The sequence below is a fragment of the Lynx canadensis genome, chromosome B3 (genome assembly GCF_007474595.2).
Source record: "Lynx canadensis isolate LIC74 chromosome B3, mLynCan4.pri.v2, whole genome shotgun sequence".
Taxonomy (NCBI): Eukaryota; Metazoa; Chordata; class Mammalia; order Carnivora; family Felidae; genus Lynx; species Lynx canadensis.
Window position 1 is genome coordinate 138523107 of NC_044308.2, and position 24374 is coordinate 138547480.

At 43.5% G+C, this 24374-nt stretch overlaps 1 protein-coding gene across 1 annotated transcript in view; it reads left to right on the forward strand.

Annotated features, from left to right (window-relative positions):
- Nucleotides 1–368: 368 nt before the first annotated feature.
- VRK1 (VRK serine/threonine kinase 1) overlaps nt 369–24374 on the forward strand; it is a 42177-nt gene continuing 18171 nt past the window's right edge. The window contains 10 exon segments of the mRNA XM_030319933.2: nt 369–401; nt 403–529; nt 5642–5697; nt 13012–13081; nt 14157–14244; nt 18337–18445; nt 18562–18654; nt 20688–20820; nt 21632–21752; nt 22046–22104. Coding sequence (XP_030175793.1) covers nt 369–401; nt 403–529; nt 5642–5697; nt 13012–13081; nt 14157–14244; nt 18337–18445; nt 18562–18654; nt 20688–20820; nt 21632–21752; nt 22046–22104 — 889 coding nt within the window.

Genomic DNA, 24374 nt, shown 5'->3' on the forward strand with positions numbered 1-24374 from the left:
TTCCCTTGTCACTCCTTCACTGCTGGTTTTGTACTTGGGGGCCGTGCTGCTGAGGCTTTGGGGCCCCGTCGGTCCTCAGGGCAGATTTCTGCTGCTCTCCCGCTTCCTAGGTCTCCAGCCTCGGATGCGCTGCCACACTTGGCCGAGCCTTCGTTTCCTCGTCTGTGAAATGGGGACGAGAACGTAAGGCTCACAGCGTTGTGAGTGAGGCTGCTGGGGGCCCACGTGTAAAGCGTCGCCTGTCGTGTCGTAAATGCGCTTCCTCATTTGAAAAGCCCTGTGGAGCCCAGAGGCTTTCCTTCGTGGAAAATGTTTCAGCACTTCTAGGATTATAACTCTGAACGTCGCTTTCTTTTATATTAGTGAAGATGCCTCGAGTAAAAGTGGCTCAGGCTGGAAGACCAGGGCCCCACAAAGAGACAACTTGCCGAACACTTTGCAGCTGGGGAGATCATCACTGACATGACGAAGAAGGAGTGGAAACTAGGATCCCCCATCGGCCAGGGTGGCTTCGGTTGTATATATCTTGGTGAGTGTACGACTGCTGCTGAATGTTTATTTTTGAGAGACGGAGTGCAAGTGAGGGGGGGGAGGGGAGGGGCAGAGAGAGAGGGACCGAGGATGTGAAGCCGGCTCTGCGCTGACAGCCGCGGGCCTGACGCGGGGCTCGAACTCACGACCCACAAGGTCATGGCCTGAGCCGAAGTCGGACGCTCAGCCAACCGAGCCCCCCCAGGCGCCCCGGTGTAGGACTACTTCTAATTGCCCGTCCACAGATTTACATGCTTTCTTATTGAAGGAGTTTCTAAGTCAGGAGCTTTTCACAGGTTGTTCCTAACGATTTCTAGATTCAACTTAAGACTGTATGGTTAGGCAACTGCATCTCTGCACAGGAGTGGAAAGGAAAGTTGATTTATCACAGTAGAAAAAGAGGGTAGCATATCTGTAATATCGTGCTTTAGATTTTTAAGATATTTTCTATAGTCTCAATCTCTTCCGATACCCGGAGAAAGCCCTGGCCACCTTCCTTTCTGTACCTCCATTCAGTTAGGATCGATTCCCTTTATTTTGGCTTAATTTGGAGATTTTTAGATCTTTAACAGGTGTGGATTTGGTTTTTCTGTCTATACAACTCTAGTAGGCATCCTAATGGAATTGGGAGAATGTGTTATTAATGAGCAAACTTACTCTGAAATTTGGGGAGACCCATGTGGAACCCTGAGATTCTACAGGTGAACTAAATTGTTGATATAAAAAAATATTTTACCTGATTGCTTCTAGAGCTGACTGCTTCACCTAGAATATTAGTAGTGATACAGTTAGAGTTCACGTTTCTTTTGGTACTTCTTTCTAACTTTTCCGTGATATGTTCTCACTCCACCTCTACTCTCCATTGAGTTAACTATTTACTTAATTATATAGTTTCTGCCACGAGGTTTATAACATTTTATTTTCAGTAGCGGAACCCTTTTTTCTTTCAAGCAGCATCTTACTCAAGATACTAATATTAGATACTAGGTTCGTGTTAGTCATGGAAACTGGTTGGCACTGAGATTCTCAGGTCCCACCCCTGGCCTAGGAATCCGAATCAGACACTGTAGGGAGAGGGCCCAGCGGTGCGACTGAACAAGTGCCCCGGGGGATTCAGATGCATGCTGACATTTGAGAGCCCCTTGGCAGGGATCAAGAGCTCTTACTCAGGAGGGTCCAACTCCGACTCCTCCAGGACCAGTGGGGGTGTCGGGTTAGCTGCCGCCTCTTAGAGGTGTGTTCGTGACACAGCTTGAAAACCCAGTGACTCTACTGTGCGTGTAAATACGATTCCTCTAGGTCAGCGGCGCCTCAGACAGGTGCCGATTCTTTCGTTTTGTTCAGAGCCAGAGCCTGTCCCGGTAAACTAGGCTGTCTGTTCAGGTGAGAACCTCGTAAACCGTGCAAGGTTAGTAGCCATGCTGGCCAGGTATGTAGGTTTTGACCTTGTGGTTTAGAGGTGGCGCGTGGTACGAGCCGTCTATACCGCAGACCGCGGGCACCCAGGACAGCTCACGTGAGGAGTGGCAGCTGGAAGCAAGGAGGCTCTTCGTTCTGCCTTGGTTAACTTGCTTTGTAACCTTTGGCACATTTGCAGCTTGGGTTGCGTTTGTGCTGTTTTATTTGTATTGTATTTGTCGTTGAAAGTGCCATCTGATAGTGAGTAGTTTTAATAGCCAGTGATTTCTGCAATAAAACTGTGCTTTTGTAAAGCTGAGCTGATCGATGTGGATTTGCTTTAATATCGCTGCCTCCAGTTTCTCTCTCTGGGCCCACTGATACACAGAAGCAGCCGTGTTCAGGATCCTCAGCAATTTCTGCTAATGTATTCAAAAGATTGCTTTTGGATTTTCTTGGGTATTTTCTGTGGCATTTGCTCGTGTCTGCCTTTCCTTCTCACAGAGATGGTTTCCGTTGTGTTTCACGGTGACGCTTCCCTCGTGGTGTCCTTGCTGCCTCTTCGGAGGTGCTTGGTCGTTCTTGGAAGACTTCTGTGCTCCCCAGCTTTCCTTTCTTGGCTCGCTTGCCATTCTGTGTGTTCTCTCTGAGTGACCTCTTCCGTTTCACGGCTGCCGTTACTGTCTTTTCACTGTCGATGTCCACATGTTTTGTCTGGAGCCTAGGACTCGATCCCCCAAGTGCAGGCCCGCAGCCGGTGGCCTTCAGGGCTCTCTCCTTGGACGTTGCACAGGCGCTCTCGTGACTAGGAGAGGATTAGCTCACGCCAGGCACTGGGAAGGCCTTCTCAAGTGTTCCTTCACCACTGTCCCTGGTACTTCATCTAGTCCTGTTGCTTTACCTGTGGGGCTTTCTCTCTCCATGTTTGCCGACCCTGCCTTAGTGCAGGTCATTTTCAGGTCTTGTTTGGATTCTTGCCACGGCAGTGACTTTTCTCTGTTCAGTCTTGCCCCCTGCATCCCATTGTTCACATCGTGGCTTGAACGATCTAAACTAGTTAAATTCTGTAATGGCTCGCCCTGACCCTGGGGACAAAGTGCCAGACTTTTGAGAATGGCATACAAGATCCTTCCTATAGTCTGGTCCCTGTGTAACGTCTATCTTCGTCCCTTTTATTTTCTCAGAATCTGTGCCTTGGCCATCATGCTGCCCTTTGCCCCTTGATCTCTGTACGTGATGCTTCTCTTTCTTCATTTTTCCAAAGCTGGGTTTAGAGCAGGTACCGTCTGTGTATATTTGCTTTGCGTTAACCTTTTTTTTTTCCATTTTAATTTTTTGTTTTTGAGAGAGAGAGCCGGGAGGGGCAGAGATAGAGGGAGACAGAGAATCCCAAGTAGGCTCCGCACTATCAGCACGGAGCCCGACGTGGGGTTCGAACCACGAACTGTGAGATCATGACCTGAGCCGAAATCAAGAGTCGGATGCTTCACTGACAGAGCCACCCAGGCGCCCCAACCCTTTCTTACTGCTTTCCATGCTGTGTTGAAACCATTTTTCTTTCTCGGCAATGGGAGATCTCTTCTTACCGTACTCTTTGTGCGTGGCATATTTTGTAGCGTGTGATGTTCACATGAGTTGTTGAGCTGCCTTTTCCCCCTTTCCTCATTTGAATTGTGCAGTATGACTGGGATACTATCCTTGTTTTAATATTTTGTATACTGCATGCTTATTTAAAAAAAAACAACAACCTGATTTCTATCGCTAACTCAGTATCTGAGTGATGTATCTTGGAGCTCCCACTTTCCGTCCGCCCACGTTAGCCGTTCTTGTGACTCAGTGTTCCTTCTTCAGTGTGAAGCACCTTAGCTGCAGCCTCTTCAAAATACTGCCGTTTCCCAGCTGATTGGCAGTTTCTTGATTTCCTTTTCCTTCCCTCCTTCATCTCATCACCTTCTAACGTGAGAATGCCTTAGGGCTCAGTCCTGGGGTCTCCTTTTCTGTCCTCACTCATTCCGTAGGGGGTCTTCTGGCTCCTGGTTTTAAGTGAGTGGTATTTCCATGTTGACGACTCTCAAATTCATTTCTCGAACTTGGACCTTTCTTGTGAACTCAAGACTTGTAGATCAACTGCCTATTTAACAATTGAACTTGGATGTCTCGTGAGCATCTGAGACTTCAGGCAGCCTGGAGCACCAGCTCTTCCTGCGGTTTTCTCTGTCTTAGTAAGGAGCAGCTTCGTCTTTGCAGTTACTCAGGCTCAAAACTTGGAGGCCTCCTTACCTCCTTTCCTGCCCTTGTCCTCTCTATCCAGTTCACCAACAGATCCGGTCGGCTCTTCTCTGAAAACGCCCACAGTCAGACCACTTCGCGGCACTTGGTCGGCTGCCACCCTGGCTCAGGCCTCTGCCGTCTCTCGCCTGGAGCGTCGTAACAGCCCGGCCGACCTCCCTGCCTCTGCCCTTGCCCTGTGCACGCCGTTGTCCGCCAGGCAGCCTGAAGAATTCTTAAGGGATCAAAGTCTGATCTTGCCATCCTCTTCCCGGCACTTTCCAGCGGCTCTCCAGCTCAATCGCAGTGACAGCTTTATGTCACCTGTCATGCTGGTGTTTGTTCCCTGCTGCGTTTCTGATCGGTCCCCTGTTCCTTTCCACCTCACTTAATTTTTTCCAGCTACTTTGGCCTCCTTGCTTTCCTCAGACTCGTCGGAGACTTTCCACGTCAGGGCCTTTGTGCTGGTTTGCCTGGAATGTTCTTCCCCAGATATTTGCGTGGCTTATTCCCTCACTGCCTCAGACCACTGCTCCAGTGACACCCTGTCAGGGAGGTTTCTCCCGGTACCTTGCAACATTTGTCTGCCTTCCGTTCCTGCCTCATTTTCCCTCTGTAGCACTTACACCATCAAGCGTACTTGGTATTTTAATAGTTGTTGGTGTCCTACCGCTGAAACGTCAGCTTCACAAGAGGAGCGATTACTTCCTTCTGTTCATTACCGAATCGCTTTCCTAGACACTGGCATATAGGAGGTCCTTGGTAGAAATATCTGTTTAATGAATGTGGGCAGCCTAACACTCCTGACGCAGTATTCCAGGGCACCTGTGCTGCTCTATTTGCAGGAAATGAAATGGCAGCCACATTAAGATTATTATGGATGGCAGCTCAGAGTTCTAGTGCCAACATCCTGGCTGTTGGTTTAGAGGAGTTTTGTTTTGTTTTGTTTTCCCCCAAAACTAGTGGTTTTGGAATTTTAGCTCCTCTCTTTTCTTCCTTTTTTTTTTTCTTTCTTTTTTTTTTTTTTTTTTTAATGCCCCTTCTTAAAAGGATTCCCTGGTTTGTATATTTAAGAAATTTTATCAGTTACCGTCCTCTTGGGAATTCACAGCCTACATTAGCATATCAAAGGCCATGAGTACTTTCGAATTAAAGAAATCTTTAACTCAGAGTTTTCCATACTTAATTGATGATCATTTTGAAGATACCAGCAATTATAAGAGGCATTTCAATTTCAGACATGTTAACTCATGAAAAAAAAGTCTTCAAATTGATGAGATATACTGTAATGATAATCCTGAGACACATATTTGGGAACTGAAATTTATTCTATCAAGGAATTTTAGATATCCAGACCTAAATATTAACAAAGGGTTAGTTAACAGGCTAATTAAAATGATGCTACTTCTTGTTCTGATATTACATATGTCACTTTTTCAAACAGCTGATCTGAATTCCTCGAAATCTGTGGGCAGTGATGCACCCTGTGTTGTAAAAGTGGTAAGAAAAGATTTTAGCTGCTTTTCTTCTTTGTTGAATGGGTATAGTATTTACTTTGTAAAACATCCTTTTTGATAACTAGAATTAATTGAACCGTAAGGTACTATATTTTTAACAGTGCTTAATAAATATTTAATAAGACACAAAAGTAGCTTTATAATTTGCAATAATTTGCATTCAAACGTCTGTTTCCTCTCTTTGGAATTAGAGTGATACTGGTATTTGGTGGAAAATGAATGGAAGCATGGAGGTATACAGACATGGAATAAAAATACGCAGCTCATTCTGTTTATTTCAGCTATGTTTGCAATAGTTGAGATGCTTTATTTATATCATATAAGACTGTACTAGTTTAATGAAATTTTACTGTATTTTATCTTGCATTTGCTTGTCAGCTTCCACTTGGTCAGTTTTTTCTTTTCCCAGGTTTCTCCCCTTCCCCTTCCATTTTTGTAAATTATATTATTTGTATAATTGTGATCACTTGGGACTTTGTTTTTGCCAAACTGATGTTGAAATTGGTTTGTAACGAGGAGAGGTTGACGGCATCTTATCTGGTATAAGCGTACTTTGCGTGGCCAGGTCCGCTCATATATTGGTGTGCTAAAGAGCATTTTAGCTACTATTTTTTATTAGGAATATATTATGCATCTTTCTGCTTACAGAGTTACAGTTGTAACTCCTCTTAGAGTTTTTTAATCCGTGTGAAGAACATGTTTTTGTTAAATAATGGAAGAGAGAACAGGGTCTGTTATTTAGGCAAATCACCCACATAAGTTCCCCACCCCTACTTTTTTTCTAGAGGCTATAGAACTCAGAATTATCCTGAAGATTTGTGTTTGGTGTGTTTTATTTTACTTTCTTTTCAGTGAAGAGTAGATTTGATCTCTTGTGAATTAACTCTTTTGGACCTGAATTGTTTTAGTGATTGTTTTTAACACTTTTTTATTCAGGCGTAGTTTTTACAAGGAAAGCCATAGATACTAAATAATTTGAATACTTTTGACAAGTGCATATACCTGTGTAACTCTCACCCCTCTCAAAATAATACAATATTTCCATCACCCCAAAAAGATTTCTCGTGTCCTTTTCTGGTCAAACCCCTACTTCCTGTACTCTTTGAGGTAACCACTTATCTGAGATTTTGGTTGTGTGTGTGTGTGTGGGTTTTTTTTTTTTTTTTTTTTTTTTTACTTTTGCTGTGGATAAGTTATTATTGTCTGAAAGGTCACAGAAATGATACTGTACTCTATATACTGTTTTGTTTCTGACTTATTATGCTCAGCATAATGTTTAATATTGCTTGTTCATGTTGTTGGTAGTTCCTTGTTCAGTCTTACTGCTCAGAATATTATATTATGTGGACATATTACAGCTTTTTTTTCCTTTCCATTTCCTGTTGATAGACATTTGGATTGTTTCCAGTTTTAGGCCATTATGAATAAAGCTTCTCTGAAGATTTTTGTAAAAGGTTTTTTATTTCTCTTGGATAAATACCTAGAAGGAGAATCGCTGGTTTACAGGGAAGGTGCATATTCACATTTATAAGACGGATTTTCCAAAGTGGTTCTGCCATCTGACACGTCCACCAGCCACGCGTGAGAGTTCCGGTCGCTTCCGCGTCCTCCTCTGTGTGTGTGCTTGTCGGGTCGGTCGGTTTGCAGCCGTGATACGTGTCTTCGAGTTTTACTAGGTGGCAGATTTTGATCACTTTTTCTAAGTAATTGTGTTTCCTGGGCATTCGGAGTGCCTCTTCGGTCTTTCTTTTTTTTTTTTTTTTTTTTTTTTAATATCTAGGTTGTTTTGCGTTTTGTGATTGAGCAGTAAGAGAGTTGTTCTGGGCACAAGTCTCCTTCCAGATGTATGTGTTGTAAATATTTTCTCCCGGGTTGTAGTTTGCCTGTTTATTTTGTGAATGCTTTCTCTGCATCGGCTGAGATGGATCCCAGGCTTTTTCTCCCTCGTTCTGTTAATGTGGCAGTGATATCGATTGGTCGTTTGAGCGTAGGACTATTATTCTTAACATACACTCCACTTAGTTATGACATGTCACGCTTTTTACATAATGCTGGAATCGATTTGCTGATATTTTGTGAAGGGTTTTTATGTCTGTGTTCATGAGGGATGTTGGTCTTTAATTTTGTTCTAATATTTCTAGATTTTAAAAACGTCCTATCTCCTGGTTTGGTTTTGGCGGCGGGGTCATCGGCCTCCTGGCCCCTCAGAACCCCGAGTTGCCCCCTTTTTACTCAGGTGCCTCCGTGAGGAAAGCTGGGGCTGCCTGGGGCTCGTTCTGTTTGTTTCCCGTCTTTTAGAGGTACTACCCGTTCTGCGTAATGTCTGAAAATAGTAACTCCCTCTTCTGTCCAGTGTGTTAGTGATACTTGTTGACCGGGGGCAGCTAACTGGGTCCCGGTTACTCGGTCCTGCCCGGAGTGCAGGTAAGGTCGACAGCTTCAAGTGTGTGTCCTGCCATTTCCCTTTTCTTCAAGCCCTTTCGTTTTGGATTTTTCTCCTGCTTTCGTGCGTTCACGTTCCTTTTGAAATACTCAGTGTGCTGCTGTAGCAGAGGAGCGAACGTTCTTACTTTTAAATCAGGTTGTTTGTGTGGAGGTGCAGAATATTATCTGCATTTGTCTCCAACACGACAGGTTAAAATTAAAATCTGTGGGGAAGACTAGTTTCTTCTTAGGATCTTTACAGAGTTAACATTGTGTGAAGAGGGCAAGTCCACTTAGGACTTCTCCTGATCTTGAGGTTCCAACGCCGTGGTTCCCTGTGACCACTCTGCCGTTGGCCAACGTGCACACAGTGCTCCCCACGTCGTGGAGGGCCGCTGCCGGGGCCGCGTCCTGGGGGTGGGATGGGTGTGTAGACAGGTCTCTCTTCGTGTAGCCCGACAGCCCTTAGGCTGCCGTTTATTTTAGAATTAGGCTGTTCTGCTTTCTTACGGGCAATTCCAAGCACTTTTAGTTGGTATTCAGTGTAACTTCACTTTCACCACCTGTTTTACTCGCAGAGTTATGGCAAAAATAGGTAGGAGCAACATTTCCTAGCTGCTTAATAAGGTGGTAAATTGCTCTTTATTTCTAAGTTTAAAGCCTTTTGTTATCAAACCTAGTTCAGCGTTCTGCATCTCCTATCTCCTAATTTAGTTCTGTTCCCATTAGCCCGTATTACTCCTTCTCTTTGTAATTAGGACAGTGATAAATATTCAGCTGATTTCTCTTTTGCATGTAATATCTCCGTAACATGTTCGGTGTGGTAGTTTGGCTGTGATCCTGGAAGAACGCCACAAACAAAACGGTATTAGTGACTTCCCCTTTCCTCTCTCAGGGAGAGAGAGGGCTTGCTGGTTTCCTCCTGGATACTCGTCTTCTCTGAGCTCCTTCAAACTCTAGAGGCACTCCTGCTGTTTCCCTGTAGTTTGCGGTTTCATAAGCTCACATCCTTCTCATGCCGCCAGTTGGTTTTCACTTTTGTAGGTTTCTCTCTCTGGCTGGATTTTAAGTTGTCTGATGATGAGGACCTCGTTGCAAACTTGTTTTCTTGGTGTCGTTTTTAAATGCCCGTTTTATTCTTTTGAAAACTTTGTAGCTGTAACTTCCCACCACCTTTTAATTTCTAGATGCCACCCGTCCCTCGTCTGTTTCTTTCTGAGCAGGCCTCTTCACGATTTGCCTTCGCCTGGCGACGTGCTGGGCTGTAGCTCTGTCCACTACTGTTCTGCAACTCTTTTGTTCTCAGAGCTGTATAACATTAAAAATTGAGATGGTTCATCAAACAGAAGCATATAAAATAAGTACCAGATCTTTCCAGTATGAAAATCACCTGTTTATGAACATTCGCCATTTAAAACATTAGGGACTGTTAAAAATCATGTTTCCAAAGAACAAGTACTACTCTTTGGGGGAAATTTCATAATTAAGTATTAAAAAAACAAGATACAATACTACGTGTAGTGTGGAGGCAGTTTTATAAAATGGTCATATATATGCAAAGAAAATATATCAAAGTATTTCCACATTTTCTAAAATAAGCACATATGTTATCTTTGGGAAAAAAAAACCCTCAGCAAATTGTTATTTAAGAAATAATCGAAGGCAAATTGATTTTTAATGTGAAATTAGACGTCATAACGTAATGGCATATCAAGTCAAACAGTGGTTCTCCTCTCTGGTTGTACGGTGTAATCAGAACCTCTGGGTGCAGGGCCTGGTTATTGGTATTTTTAGCAAAGCTCCCCGAGGGATTCTTTTGCGCGTTAAGGTTGAGAACCGCCGGTAGAGTCTGGCACACAGCACACCTTAATTATATTCAGTGGCATCCTGTGTGCATACCCCCGTTGACCTTTGTGGATCCGTTTATGCAGGAGAGGCGGCAGGTACCCTATGCTTCTGGGAGGGCCTCTGCCTCCGTGCGGAGGACTTGTCAGAAAATGTGGTCCCTGCTAATACGCGAGTCTGCTGTGTGAAAGAGCTTCAAATGGTTAACCCACAGATGTCTTAATTACACGTGGTCTTGAAATGCAGTTAAGACACACATATTTAAGATAGGTGTTCAGGTACATGTTAAATATATTCCCTCTCCTACCCAATGGCCGTTCTGGTTCTGTTTAGGGCCTTATTCCTTACTGACTTACGGGCGCAGCCTTGGAGTTGGGGTGCCGGGTCACCAGCGACGGTGAACTTGTATCCTCTGCCTCTAGATAACCGAGAGACACTGTATTTTATCTCAGGGAAGACGATGTGCAGCGATGAATGGTAAACTGGTAAGATGGTGGGTAGCAAGGAGGAAGAGTTCTCTTTTGTGTTTTCTTATTAACAGACTTTAATATTGAATTCGTTTTCTTTTCCACACCCCCTTCCCGTCGCGTCCAGGAGCTGATGGCAGAACTGAGCGGGAGGCCGGCCTTTTGGGTCTTGTATCCTAACAGTTCTTTACAGTGCGGTCACTTAACAGGGTGAACTGACATAAAAGCCGTATTTTCGAAGTTCCCTGGCAAGAAGTTTACAGACTGATGTTTCGTTTCCCTCACCGACTGTTTGAGAAGTGACCTGAATTTTCAGTTCCTATACCATAATTTTTTGGTAGGAAGGGGAAACTTTATACAGCTTCATTTTTAAATGGCAGCCAGTTGCTTTTAGATGGTGCCATTGAAATATATCACATTTTAGGTTTTTTTCTGTTGTCTTCTTCATTTTGACACTTAGAAATCTTAAAGAAACGTTCAGTGATATTCTAGTTAAAATGTCAGTCCCAATTTCTTTTCTAAATCTTGGCTATTACAGAGTTGGCAAAGTATTTTAGATTTGAAATATGTTAATAAAATTTTAGTTACGAGTTAAGTAAGGTATTTTCTTCAACAGAAATAGCTAGCTTTGGCTGCAGAGTGCAATGCCAAGAAAGTAGCTCCTTTATTTTGTTATAATGGACTCTTATTGGATTAGAAAAAGTATGAAATGAGCTCAAAGAGCCTTCGTTGTAGTGGGGCTTTCCTTATAATAGTCTGATTTATATGGGTTGATTCTTATTATTATAAGTTTAATAAATTATTGCCTGAAGGGAAGCTTGAAAATTAAACTTGATATGACATAGGTTGAAACTGAATAACTCAGAATTTTATACTGATGGTAATAAGCCAGGATTTGTCTTAGGAAAAACCCTTTCAAACCTGAATTATATTAATAAGCTGTTCTACAAGTTAGCCTTTGGAGAGGAACTTTACCAGAATTTCTTCTCTCGAATTTCCATTTCTCCCTTCGTTTCTTGCACTGAGTTTGCTGCTCCTGCCGAAGGCCCGTTCTTGGCCGTAGGCTATACGCGTGCACAGGCGTCTGTCCAGCAAGCGCTGAGGCTGAGACACGAGCCACAGGTCACGGTGAAACTTGAGGTACTGAGTCCAAAAGTTCGGGATCTGGACTCGTACCTTGTATGTTGGTTAGTTTCCCTCTCGTAAAAGGTGGCGAGATGCCACATCCCTGTGCACCACTCTGTTCCAAGGCTGGCCTGAGGAGTCTACTTACCTGGAACAAGGCAAGTTTATTTTCGGTGTCTGAGCCAGGTGTTAGTTATATGCTGCGTGTTTGCTGTTGAGCGCTCGCTCATTCTTAACTGGGCCTGGCCTCTCTGCATGTTGGCTAGTCTTCCTATAGGGGCTTGAACTGGGGATTCCTGAAAGGCTTGGGCCTCATCGTCGTTTCTTCTAATGTTCTGCTGACCCTTGAACTCCAGCTATACGGGTGTTCTGTCCAAAATAAGTTTCTTCCCATATTTCCTAAAAGAAAAGCGACCCTAAAATTAATTTGGAAAAGTTAGCTTCCTCCTGTGACGTTTTCGCTGCTTTAAGAAATTGTTCTCAGATTCTCGATAAACAAGATCATCCCAACAGAAATGATGAAACGTGAAATACTAACCAGTTTTGATTCAGACATAATTTACTATTTAAAACGTCCACAAAATTGTAAGACCGTTTTTACCCTTCTAAAGCTATTTCACAATGCAAAACTCTCAACAGGCTGATATTTCTTGTTTGTCCATACTTGTGTGTGTGTGTGTGTGTGTGTGTGTATACCCCTTTACAAATAATTTTCACGGTTAATATTCCTTAAAATGTAAAATGAATGTAGTCCAGTGTAGTTGGTGGAACACGATTTACTGAGCCCTGTTTTCCTCTTGACTTTGAATTATCACGGGGGAAGTAAATTGTAGGGCTCCTTAGTTTGAAAAACACGGGAATCGGTGTCAGAAAGGAAGGGATGCAGCTAAACGGCCTGTGCTTGCTCGCTGTGGAGTTCCAGAAGATTCTCATTGTGACAAGGTCACAACTAGATACAACTGTGTGAGAAACAGGAAAAAGAGTAGGATTTTGCCCGATTGGTTAAGTCGGGTATTGAAATTTTATTAGATCTCAGAGGCATCTGGTAGCCCCTTGGTGAAACAGTTCACATGGTTGCTGATCGTTGCTTTAAGAGAAAGCTTAATAAAGATGAAAATGAGTTTAAAGATTTTTCGTAAACTTCTGCAAAGACTGAGCTGTGTATCTGATTTTGAGCATTTTATCACTGACAAAAGTGTAGCTTGAGAGAAATACAAGACTCATGGCCTCTTAGAATATCTAGAACATTTCGAAGGAGTTTGACTTAAACGTAGTTATTACAACCTTAAGTTCACAATTATGTTGGAAAGAAAAATTGGTGTTAGTCCTTTTTGAAGTTTCATTGATGCTAACGACTTAGTCCTTTTTGAAGTTTCTTTGAAAATAACTCCCTGATGTTAACAACTGTTAGCGTCAATTACCCGTTCTGTTTTAAGGAGCCCAGTGACAACGGACCCCTCTTTACTGAACTGAAGTTCTACCAGCGAGCTGCCAAACCAGAGCAAAGTAAGGAGTACAGCACACATCTGCTTACACTCTTAAAATGACCCCTGGTTGTTGTTTTAGGTCAAAACCAGGGCACTGGATCTTATATTTTGATGCCTTGTAATTTTTATTTTTTACTTCATGAATCAATTTCATTTTAATGAGATTTGTAGGAGAGAATTCTGATTTCTTCCTGGGTTTGTTATAAGATTTCACCTAAATTGATATGTAGAATAAAGTTAATAAATGATATGATTTAGGAAATATTGTTAAAAATTGAGATATAATCCTAATTCATGTGTATCACTCAAGGATCTCTCAATCTTTTTGAGTATTTTTTCTAAACTGCAGACAACATAACCTGGGAGGGAGGCAGGATGCTATAATTGTTGAACTTGAAGAGACTGTTAAGGAAGAGAGGGGGACCTCTTCAAGCCTCCCCTCCCCTCCCCTCCCCTCCCCTCCCCTCCCCTCCCCTCCCCTCCCCTCCAGCTTGGTATCCCGGTTGAAGACTTTTAGAATGAGGTGAACAACTTCTAGATTGGGTAAAATGTTAGTCTTTCTGGAGCAGAGAGTAAACATTTACATAATTAGAGTTGGTGACCACAACTGCAGTGCTGTGGTTTGATTTTCTTTCTTTAAATGCCTCCCGCAGATTTTCAGTTTTTTTCCCCGTGAAAGACAGCGTGCGTGCAGGTGCGCGTGCCTGCGCGACCGGGTGGGGGTGGGGGGCAGAGGGAGAGAGACGGTTTTAAGCAGGTGTGCAGGCTGGAGCCCGTCGTGGGGGTTGATCTCATGATCATGAGATTATGACCTGAGCCGAAATCAAGTCAGGTGCTTAACCGACTGGGCCAGCCAGGTGCCCCAGATTTTTCATTTTAAAGATGATGTTTAGAGCAGGATGACAAAATTTGGTGGGTTAATAAAAATGCTTTGATTGTAAGGTACTTGTTATTTGCTGATCATAACGTTCACCTTTTTTTATGGAAAAAGGTGCAATCTTAATGCATGTGTGAGTACGTTCTCTTAATGATTTAAAAAAATACATAAAACAAGTGAAATCACAAGCTTTTTTTTTTTTTTTTCTAACTTGTAGTTCAGAAGTGGATTCGTACCCATAAACTGAAGTACCTGGGTGTTCCTAAGTACTGGGGGTCTGGTCTACATGATAAAAATGGAAAGAGGTAAACATATGCATGTTCTGTTTTTCTTCCCTCTGTTCTAAGCACTTGCTGTTCACTGTTCAGTGAGCGCGTGCAGGTACCGCTGGGCCTTCGTCTGGGCCGTGTGGCACACACTTGGCAGAGAGGAACACGGCGTCACCTCTGGTCTGGAGGGTTTGTGCGGAGCTCTAGCAAGTGCCCGGAACCCGGCCGATGAGTGGGAACCGGGCAGATGAACCCTGTGCGTTTTCTCCCCTGACACGTAAACAAGCAAGCAAGCAAAAAACTCCGTGCCATTGATGTGACAACAGGGAGCCTTCAGGTTCTGGTTCGGTATTTCGTACTAGATGTCCGGTCTGCTCGCAGCAGCGTCCTCCTCTTTATGAAATTTCAGCCTAGCCAGTGAGAAAAACAAACTTGTGTGAAGCAATTATAGCAGCCGTGTGCTAAACCGTGTGACTCTGATTTGTTCGTGTCTCAGGAGTTCCAAGAAGGGAGAGGATGTTGTCAGCACAGCTGAGTTGGAGAAAACCTCCAATTGGGTGCATAATTGACATTTCAGAAATATTTGAGTGAGTGAATGGAACTTCAGAGAGTAAGGCTGGCAGCTTACTGTGGACCTGGGGGTAGGTTGGTAATGGTGCTTTCAGCTACACGCAAAGGGAAGCTTTGACTCCGCTCCCTTCAGTGATCATCAGGAGCCCAGCTGCCTTTATCTTGCACTTGGGCCCGAAGGGGAAGCCCTTGAACTTGTTCTGTATTAATGCTCCATTGTGTGGTCTCAGGGTGGCTGCCCCATTTCTAGGCATCGCAGGCAGACACAGCCGCCAAGAGCAGAAGGAGGTATTGCTTGTTGTGTGTTTCGCTTTCATGGCGGGGAAATCTCCCTTTCTCTCATGTTCTCTTGGTCAGGGTTTTATCAGTGCCCATCCTTTTATGTTTTTATGATTTTTTAAATGTTTATTTTTGAGAGAGAGAGGCAGGGAGGCGGGGAGGGGCAGAGAGAGAGGGAGACACAGAATCCCAAGCAGGCTCCAGGCTGTGAACTGTCAGCACAGAGCCCGACGCGGGGCTCGAACCCACGAACTGCAAGATCATGACCTGGGCTGAAGTTGGGCGCTTAACCGACTGAGCCACCCAGGTGTCCCCTATCAGTGCTCATTCTTAAGCAGGTCACTGGCAAGGGCAGAGTGATTGCCATGATTGGCGGGGTGAAGCACGTGGCCACGTGGAAGAGGATGGCATGCCTGGACCAAATGGGTGCTCTGCTGGGAAGGATGGGGAGGAGAGGTAGTTGTTGGGTGGGCGGCCAGTGCTGAGTTTTACTTGGAAGTTCTTATCCTGGGATCCACGTATCTCTTAGGGAGTGTGCGAACTGCCTGAAATGTTAGCGTTTTGTTGTGTACGGTGTTGCTGGGACAGGTCTCTAGAGTTTTTGTGAAAATTTCTGTAGAAATAGCACGTATAGAGCAAGGATTCTGGAGCCAGTCTGTTGGGTTTCCAAATCTGTGTTTTGCTCCTTAAAATGTGTGTGACTGGTAAGTTATTCCTTCTGGCCTCCATTTCCTCCCCTGTGAAATTGAATAACAGCTACCCACTTAATAAGGGTAACATAAAGCAGTTAGAATATATGTTAAAATACTGTGTTAGCTTTTACTCTCAGAGGGGTCTTCATTCCCTTAAACGTTAAGAACTGCTGATGTAGAAAACCGTCGGAGAGCAGGCTGGTGTCTCCAGCAGGAGAGTAACATGAATGGGGTCAAGGGTGGTTTCCGGCCTGCTCTGTGGCACGTGGTGGCCATGGATGTCTAACAAGGAGCAGGGCGAGCGTGCGCAAGAGAGAAAGAGCCTCACCCCAGTAATGAAAACCCGGGTGAGGAGGGAGGAGGAGCGTGGCAGCCTGGGAACCTTCGCCACCTTCTGCAAGGTTGCGTCTACCCCTGAGGAGTCACATGAGCGTAGTTTCTAAGTAACTTGTGCAAGGTGAAACCATCAACGTGCACTTCCCTGGGGACTCGGATAAAATGACACGGGCGATGGGAATGTCCGTTGACATGTGTAATTTAGAAATAGTGAGGCGGTGAGGGGGGGTTGTTGACGGTGGTCGTGGAGTGGCCTGTGACTAGAGACAGAGATATGCTCAGAGTGGTGTCTTCATGGGTCTCCTGTGGAATGAAGTTGTATTTTAGCCCTCGTTTAGACGGTCTGCAGAGGTTTGTTGCCCACGTGCTATACTAATTAGTAATTCTATACTAATTACATCACTTACCGTAAAAATGAACGTGTGTGTGTCCCGGTCCCATTCCTCAACTTTCCGAACCCGTGGACAGAGGAAACCAGGAAGTCCCATTACTGTTCTTTCTTTACTAAGTTAGAGGTCACATTGTCCTGGAAAATCTTGCACGAATGAACACATTTTGCCTCTGACTAATCACATGACTTCGGACAAATCACTTTACCTCTGTAGACGTTAATGTATTTATCAAAAGATGCTTAGACAAGATGATCTCCAATTCTCTTCCACTTCAAAAGTGGGTAGAATCCCGATTTTTTTTTTTTTTTTTTTTTTTATTTTGGCCTGTTGTCTTTTTTTTTTTTTTTTTTTTTTTTTTTTTTTTTTTTTTTCAACGTTTATTTATTTTTGGGACAGAGAGAGACAGAGCATGAACGGGCGAGGGGCAGAGAGAGAGGGAGACACAGAACCGGAAGCAGGCTCCAGGCTCTGAGCCATCAGCCCAGAGCCTGACGCGGGGCTCGAACTCACGGACCGCGAGATCGTGACCTGGCTGAAGTCGGACGCTTAACCGACTGCGCCACCCAGGCGCCCCTGGCCTGTTGTCTTTTAATGTTAGCTTTCCTTCTCTGTTGAACTGGACATGTGGTATACGTCATAGGCTTCTCAGCTAAAAATAAGTGGGAGTTTTGGGTACCACTGACATTTATTTATTTGGATATGTTTCACGTAGAGGTCAAAGCGTGGCTCCCCCCTTTCCTGGAGGACAGATTACCAGGTATCAGTTTTCTCCTGCTGTAAAATGGGGCGAATAGGAGCCCGTGCCTCACAAGGGTGACGTTAGGTTGGCACGCACTGGTCCATCTGAAGTACTTAGAATAGTGCCTTGCTCAGACCAGGCTTCCGTGAGCGCCGGCCGTCGTTGGGATGGTCATCGTTCATCTTATTCCCATTGGAAGGTACGTTGTGAATGTGGTCTTGGTTTGTATTGATTTAACCGGACGAGGCAGAATCGGGAGACTTCATGAAGGTAAAAGCTGACCCTTAGAGCACAAGGTGCACTGTGTTACTGGAGCAGGGTGTTGCACCCACAGTGGGCACACACGAAGTGTCACTGGAGGCTGTTGAATGTTAGAATTCGAGTGCCAGAAAAGACCTTGGGAAGCCTGAGGCCCCACTCTCGTTTGACGCCGTGGGAATCGGGGCTTGGAGAGGTTGTGTGGCCTGGCCAGGGTGACACGGTGGGGTTTATGGCAAAGCCAGAAGTCTTCTCATTTCCCCTGGGCGGTGGTTCTTCCCTGAGTCTCGTCCTTTGGATATTTAACGTACAGCCCTTTAACGCCATTTATGCCGTTTGATTGAATTTAGCCGTTGTTATGGTGTCTCCTGATAGTCTTGATTTTAGTAGGAAGTTAGTTGCTAAAATGTGCCCTGAAAATAGAGAAAAACACGATAGTCACAGGCAAGAAGCTGTTATCTAGAAGTATAAGGTAACTTAAGTAGGAGAAAAATCAGTGATCTTACTGAGTCTTCCTCAGATTGTTTTATCTTCACTGTGAATGAGTCTGCTGGACTCTGTCTGTGGGCTGTAGACACTATTGCAGGGAATAGTGTCTTTGGGAAGCTTACTGGCTGAGACAGGAGGAGGCCTTCAAGGTGAAAGGCAGACGGCGAAGCACTCCCCACTCCGGAGATTTCTAGTTGGAAGAAATTGTTTCAAATGTTTTTCTTTCTTTCCTTCTTTTTCCTCTCTTCCCTCTTCATTCTGCTTCCTTACCGAACGTTGCCTTGAAGAAACTACTCTGAAAGGAGGGGAGTCATTGTAGGATAGGTTTTCCGGAGTTCCGTTTCGTTCATTGACTTTCCCTGTTTGTCTTTAGTTACAGGTTTATGATAATGGATCGCTTTGGGAGTGACCTTCAGAAAATATACGAAGCAAATGCCAAAAGGTTTTCTCGGAAAACTGTCTTGCAGCTGAGCTTAAGAATTGTATGTGAGCTACACTCCTTGTTTTAATCCCGTAAAGTCTAGTTGTGTTGAAGCTCGGTCCTCTGCTGGTTGGTGTTGGGTACTGCACTAACTTATTCTATATGGTGCTTTCTTAGCTGGATATTCTGGAGTACATTCACGAGCACGAGTATGTACACGGAGACATCAAGGCCTCAAACCTTCTTCTGAGCTACAAGAATCCTGACCAGGTAGCTTTATTAACTTTAATTTCTACTATTTAAAAGCTGTTGTTTGAAAACAGATACGGTTGCTTTGAACTTTTGAACCTGTGCAGAAGTTTTACTTTTTGAAGTAGATATGGTAATAATAATATTTCTTCTTGACACTTTTATCTAGTTAACATTCTACATTTTTGATGCGATTTGTTGGCACTTTATCAAGTTGGCTATTTTGTCCTAAATAGTATTCAGAAGAAGCGCTTGTGATACAAAATGAATTTCAAATAGCTATTTGGGGGTGGAAGCTTAAAATTATATAGTGCACCGATGAATTATGTTTGCCTGTCTGCTTTGTCATTTTTTTTATTTCCTTTGTTCAAGAAATCCATCAAATGTAAGTGTTCTGTTACTTGGAAAATTTGGTCTTTAACATGTTGATTATTCAAATCAATTGGTTTACAGAAATATCTTAGCTGTCTAAATTTGTATGCCCTTAGTGTTTGGAATTCAAATGTGCATTTTTTTAGTTTCTTACAATTCACTTTGTAATTTTTACTTTTTAAGGAAAAGAGAAAAGCTAATGTTATCGTACCTTTATTTGGATCAGTTTGGCTGCAGTAGAGGGCTTTACGTGGTTTTCCCGAAGCCGTTGCCACGATTTCGGTTAAAGTGAGGTTTAGTTGGCACGACATCGTCGGGCCACTGCACATCATCTGTCCCGTGTTTGTTCTCGCGTCTTCCCGATAGCGTGTGAGCAAGGACTAGATATTTTCCGTGTGTGTATGTTGATACTCCACTGTATTCTTCTTCTCGGACCTGTCTTTAACTTCCCCTTGCTTAATTTTTCCGTTTTCCTTGGCCTTCCCTTTATTTTCTACCATCTCAGGTATTTGATCCCGTCCCCCGTCTCCGTGACGGTGGCGGTCAGGGATCTCTACACGCATAACAGAGGGAAGTCGCCACGCCGTAGCATGCTGTTGGGGAACTCTTCCGGGCGATCACAGGATTCCCAGACGTCTTGTGTTAGATGTTTTAAAAAGGTTAAAAGCAAGCAAGCAAACAAAACATCGCTGAGAACCTGAACCATAAGGGTTCCATTAATTGAAGTGAACTGGATTTGTACAGTGTAATAAATAAAAGTGCGGCTTATTTCAGTTTGCAGTTAACTAAAATATGCTGCCTTTTGTTTATAGGAAAATATTTTTGCACTTCTGTTATCCTTCGGGCATATGCTTTGGATGGGATTCTTTTTCTGGTGTTAGATGTATGTGCTAGATCCGTCCCCATATTTTTACTTCAGTTTCCTCTTGTGATCAAATGCCTACGTTTGGGAGCCACTTACCCACAATTAGAGATATGATATGTGGCTGTGGAGTAGCAGAGAGCCGAATGTACTGGCTTTTGTATGCTCATCAGACCCACGTGTACGTGCCCACAGAGAGGTGCACTGTAATATTAAAATTCGGTTTTAATTGTGAAACTTGACTTTAATATGTAATATTTAAATGCAGATAAGAGCCTCATCTAAAAGTTCTTCAGGTCATTATTGTACTCTGAAATGTTTTTATGAAATGAATTGATATTTGATTATTTTGTAAGTGAAGGAGCAGAGATATAGAAGATCGTTACCGCACCGAGTGTCATCTAAGTCAGTCTTAGACCTGGTGTGGGGCAGTTGTATTGCAGCGAAAGGTTCGATGGTTTCCTCTGTGCTCAGTTCTGTGTTAGACCAAGTGTAAGAAAAGGTGTAAAATGTATAAGCTTTGCTCACGTCGAGGAGACAGGATTAATTACAAGGATAACATACTTATCCAAAAGTGTGTATAACGTGGGCTCCTGTTCTCTGGACTATAATGACACGGTCATTTCACGTTTTTCTTGAAGTGAAAAGTCCCTCAGAATTAAGTATTTGCTGATGTTAGCTTATTGGCTCGCGCTTGTTTGGGGCGCAGTGGTGTGGCCTTGTGGATGAATCCAGTGACAGAATTTTGTCTCTGAGCCACAAAGGAGTGTGTGTGCAATCATTTTGGCTTTGACTTTTCTTGGTGCTCGGATGTTTATAGGTGTACTTGGTAGATTATGGCCTTGCTTACCGGTATTGCCCGGAAGGAATTCACAAAGAATACAAAGAAGACCCCAAAAGATGTCACGATGGCACGATCGAATTCACCAGCATCGATGCGCACAACGGCGTGGGTATGTCGGCAGCGCTTGACCAAGAAATACACCGCCAGCATTTTGGTTGAACTCCTGCGTGGTTCTTAATTTTGCATAAATAAGTAGATAAAATAAATAAGACCCCAAGGGGCAAGGTGGGGTGGGGGAAAACCCGGGAGGAGGCTGGTCTCCTGCAGTTGTGTAACTGGGCCACCCGTGTCTTCCCCCGTTTTCCTTCTGTCCTTCAAAAACACCTCAGCTTTAGCAGTGAAGGTGGTTCCGTCAGCTCGGTGACGGTTTCTTTTTGGTTATATTTAGCTTAGTCGAATGTGGGGTGTTCCCCCCCACCCCCCACCCCCGGCTGCCTAAACATCTGTAAGTTCCTCGTGCAGCCACAACTTTGTAGCAGGCAAGCTTTACTTTGTCACTTACGAAGTTGGCCTGTTTCTACAGCGGGCATTTCCTCTTTCCGCGCCCAGCACTGGGGAGGAGCTGAAACCCCCCGGTTCTCTGGGCCCCTTCATATACAGCAGTTTTAAGATCTTCAAGTTTTCCAAGGGCAGTATTAGATGTGTCACCGCTTTATAATTTATTTCCTAGACTAGCAGTCTCAGTTTGAAATTCTAGAGTTTGCCAGTTTGGATTTCAAAGTAAATTGCTAGCTGGAGGTAAATTATTTCTCTCATACTGCCCGATAGTTATTTAGTATTTTATTAAATGCAGTGCTAAGTTTTGATGAAAAACAAGACTGTACAATTGACTGTTTTACCTTACTGCTTTATATATATTTGAAATCATACATTAAAGTTATTTTGGTATACTTAACCTGATGCTTCTTTTGTATTCGTAGCCCCATCAAGACGTGGTGATTTGGAAATACTGGGTTATTGCATGATCCAGTGGCTTAGTGGCCATCTTCCTTGGGAGGATAATTTGAAAGATCCTAACTATGTTAGAGATTCCAAAATTAGGTAAAGGAAAACTTAAATTATTTTGGGTAAAATCATGATAAGGTAGATGTATTTAAGTCAGGATTTCTCAATGGAAACTATAGTTTTAACTGATACTAATGTGGAAATAAGAAAGTACTTGCTAAATATTAAGGGTCTTTGGTGTTTTGTTCAGTTTGTTTTAGAAGAATGTCTGTGAGCATATTTAGGATGTAACACAGTGCTGCTTAATGTGCTATTTACTGTTATTAAATATTAATAAGTTTCCATGGCATACAGCTTCCAACAATGACTCATTCTTTAATTTTTAACAGATACCGAGAAAATATTGCAGGTTTGATGGACAAATGTTTTCCTGAGAAAAATAAGCCAGGTAGGAAAAGACTTCTTAAATGTTCATGGGGGTTTTGTTTTCTGGGAGGAAGAGCCGTGATGTCCACGGAAGATGCTGTGATGTAAAAGCTTAGGCGTTTCTGAGTGTAGCCATTGTGCTGGGGCCTCTTGTCATCCCGGACACGGCAGTTCCCTTTCCAAAGGTGGGCTGAGTGGGTACCTGAGCTTGCTTACATTATTATTCAGTGCTTTCAGGAAAGGAGCCAAATTTCATTCATGAATTCAACTGGTTGTTTTTTTTTGTTTTTTTTGTTTTTTTTTTTTAATTGAGGCCTTAGTGTATGCCGGGGACCATTCTAGGCACTAGGGATATACCAGTGAACAAAATAACTAAAAATTCCTGTCTTCATGAAGCTAATGCTGTAGTTGGGAGAGAGAGACAGTAAACACAAGAGTGTATTTTACAGTAGATTATATGGGTAGTACTATGGGGGAAGAGAGAAAGCAGGGAATAGAATTGGTAGGTGTGGGGACAAGGTGGGGAATCGAGTTGGGGAGGAGGGTTGAAATTTTAAATGCAGTGGTCAGAGTGGCCTTACTAATTAAGCAGGTGACATCTGAGCAGTCTGAGATGGGGAGGTTGCTAGAGGAAGCCCAGGGAAGGGTTGTAGGCAGAAGGAACAGAAGTACCTGCTGTACTTGAGGAATGCATTCTTTTAGGCCATCAGAAGGGCTTTGCCTTTCACTGCGAGCAAGAGTGTAGGGTTTAGAGTAGAAGAATGACATCAGTGTCTGTCTTTACGGGAAATCTGTCTAGCTCCTGTTCTGAGCATAGACAGCTAAGGGGGCAAGGCAGGGCTCGGCTGGAGCAGGCTGAGGCTGGGTGATTGCCACAGGAATCCAAGCAGGGGAAGGGGCAGTGGGAGAGAGGCGGTCACTTTGCATATACTTAGATGTCTTTAGATGTCTTTTCAAGTCTTCACTCAGTTGTCTCCTTTCCAGGGAAGTCTACCCTGACCTCAGGCTATTTAAAACTGCAGTCTTACCAGCCACACAAGAAATGGAATGTCATAGGCTTCTCCGAGTCCCTCCTTGTGCCTCCTACCAGTCACGAGCCCCTCTCTGGCCTAATAAATAACTAGCCTAACTCCCAGCCCCAAAGATTTATTTTCGAGCTGTATAAAAATGGAGTCATAGAGCGAACAACGTAGGTAAAAATCCCTGCCTTCATGAAATTAACTTGTATCTCTGGTAGAGTCATTTCTTTGACTCAGTATTGTATTTGTGAAATTCGTTCCCATTGTTGCACGGGTTTTTTTTCTTTTAATGTTTTTACTTATTTACTTTTTAACTTTATTGACAAATATAATTGTATACATTTAAAGTATACACTGTGGTGATTTGATATACATTTATATTGTAGAATGATTAACAAGATCAAAGATAATTAACACTTCCATCACCTCAGTTAACTGTGTGTGTGTCTGTGTGTGTGTGTCTGTGTGTGTGTCTGTGTGTGTGGTGAGACTGCTCAAGATCTACTCTCAGCCACTTTCCAGTCTATGGTACCAATTATTATTTTTTTTAAGTGTATTTTATTTTATTTTATTTTATTTTATTTTATTTTATTTTTTGAGAGAGAGAGAGAGAGAGAGAGAGAGAGAGAATGAGAGAGGCAGGGAGACAGAGCATGATCGGGGGAGGGACAGAGAGAGAGTGAGACACAGACTCTGAAGCAGGCTCCAGGCTCTGAGCCGTCAGCACAGAGCCTGATGCAGGGCTCAGACTCATGAACCGTGAGGTCGTGACCTGAGCCGAAGTCAGACACTCAACTGACTGAGCCACACAGGTGCCCCTATGGTATCAGTTGTTAACTACAGTCACCAGGCTGTGCATTAGATCCTCCCGGGGCCCCGTTGTCGCACGGGAAACAGTGATGTGTTCATTCTCATCTCTAACAGAATTGTTGTATTTATATGCCACCATTTATCTGTTCTAATGTTGGATTATTTCCAGTTTTTTGGCAGTTATAGATTGCCAGTTACCCATAAAGTTATATATTCCGTCTGTAATTGATTATTGTGCATTATATGAGGAGAGGCCAGGTTTCTTCCCACCCTGTGTTTGTAAACAGTTGACCCAGTAGCTTTTCTTGATAAAACCACTCTTACCCTATGGTGCTGCCTTTGTCTTAAATCAACTGTGGATCTGTGGATGTTTCTGGACTCCCTTCTTTTTATTAGTCTTTGGTCTATTCTTGGGCCATACTGTCATAATTACTCTATCTGGCCTTGGTTCTTGATTATCTGG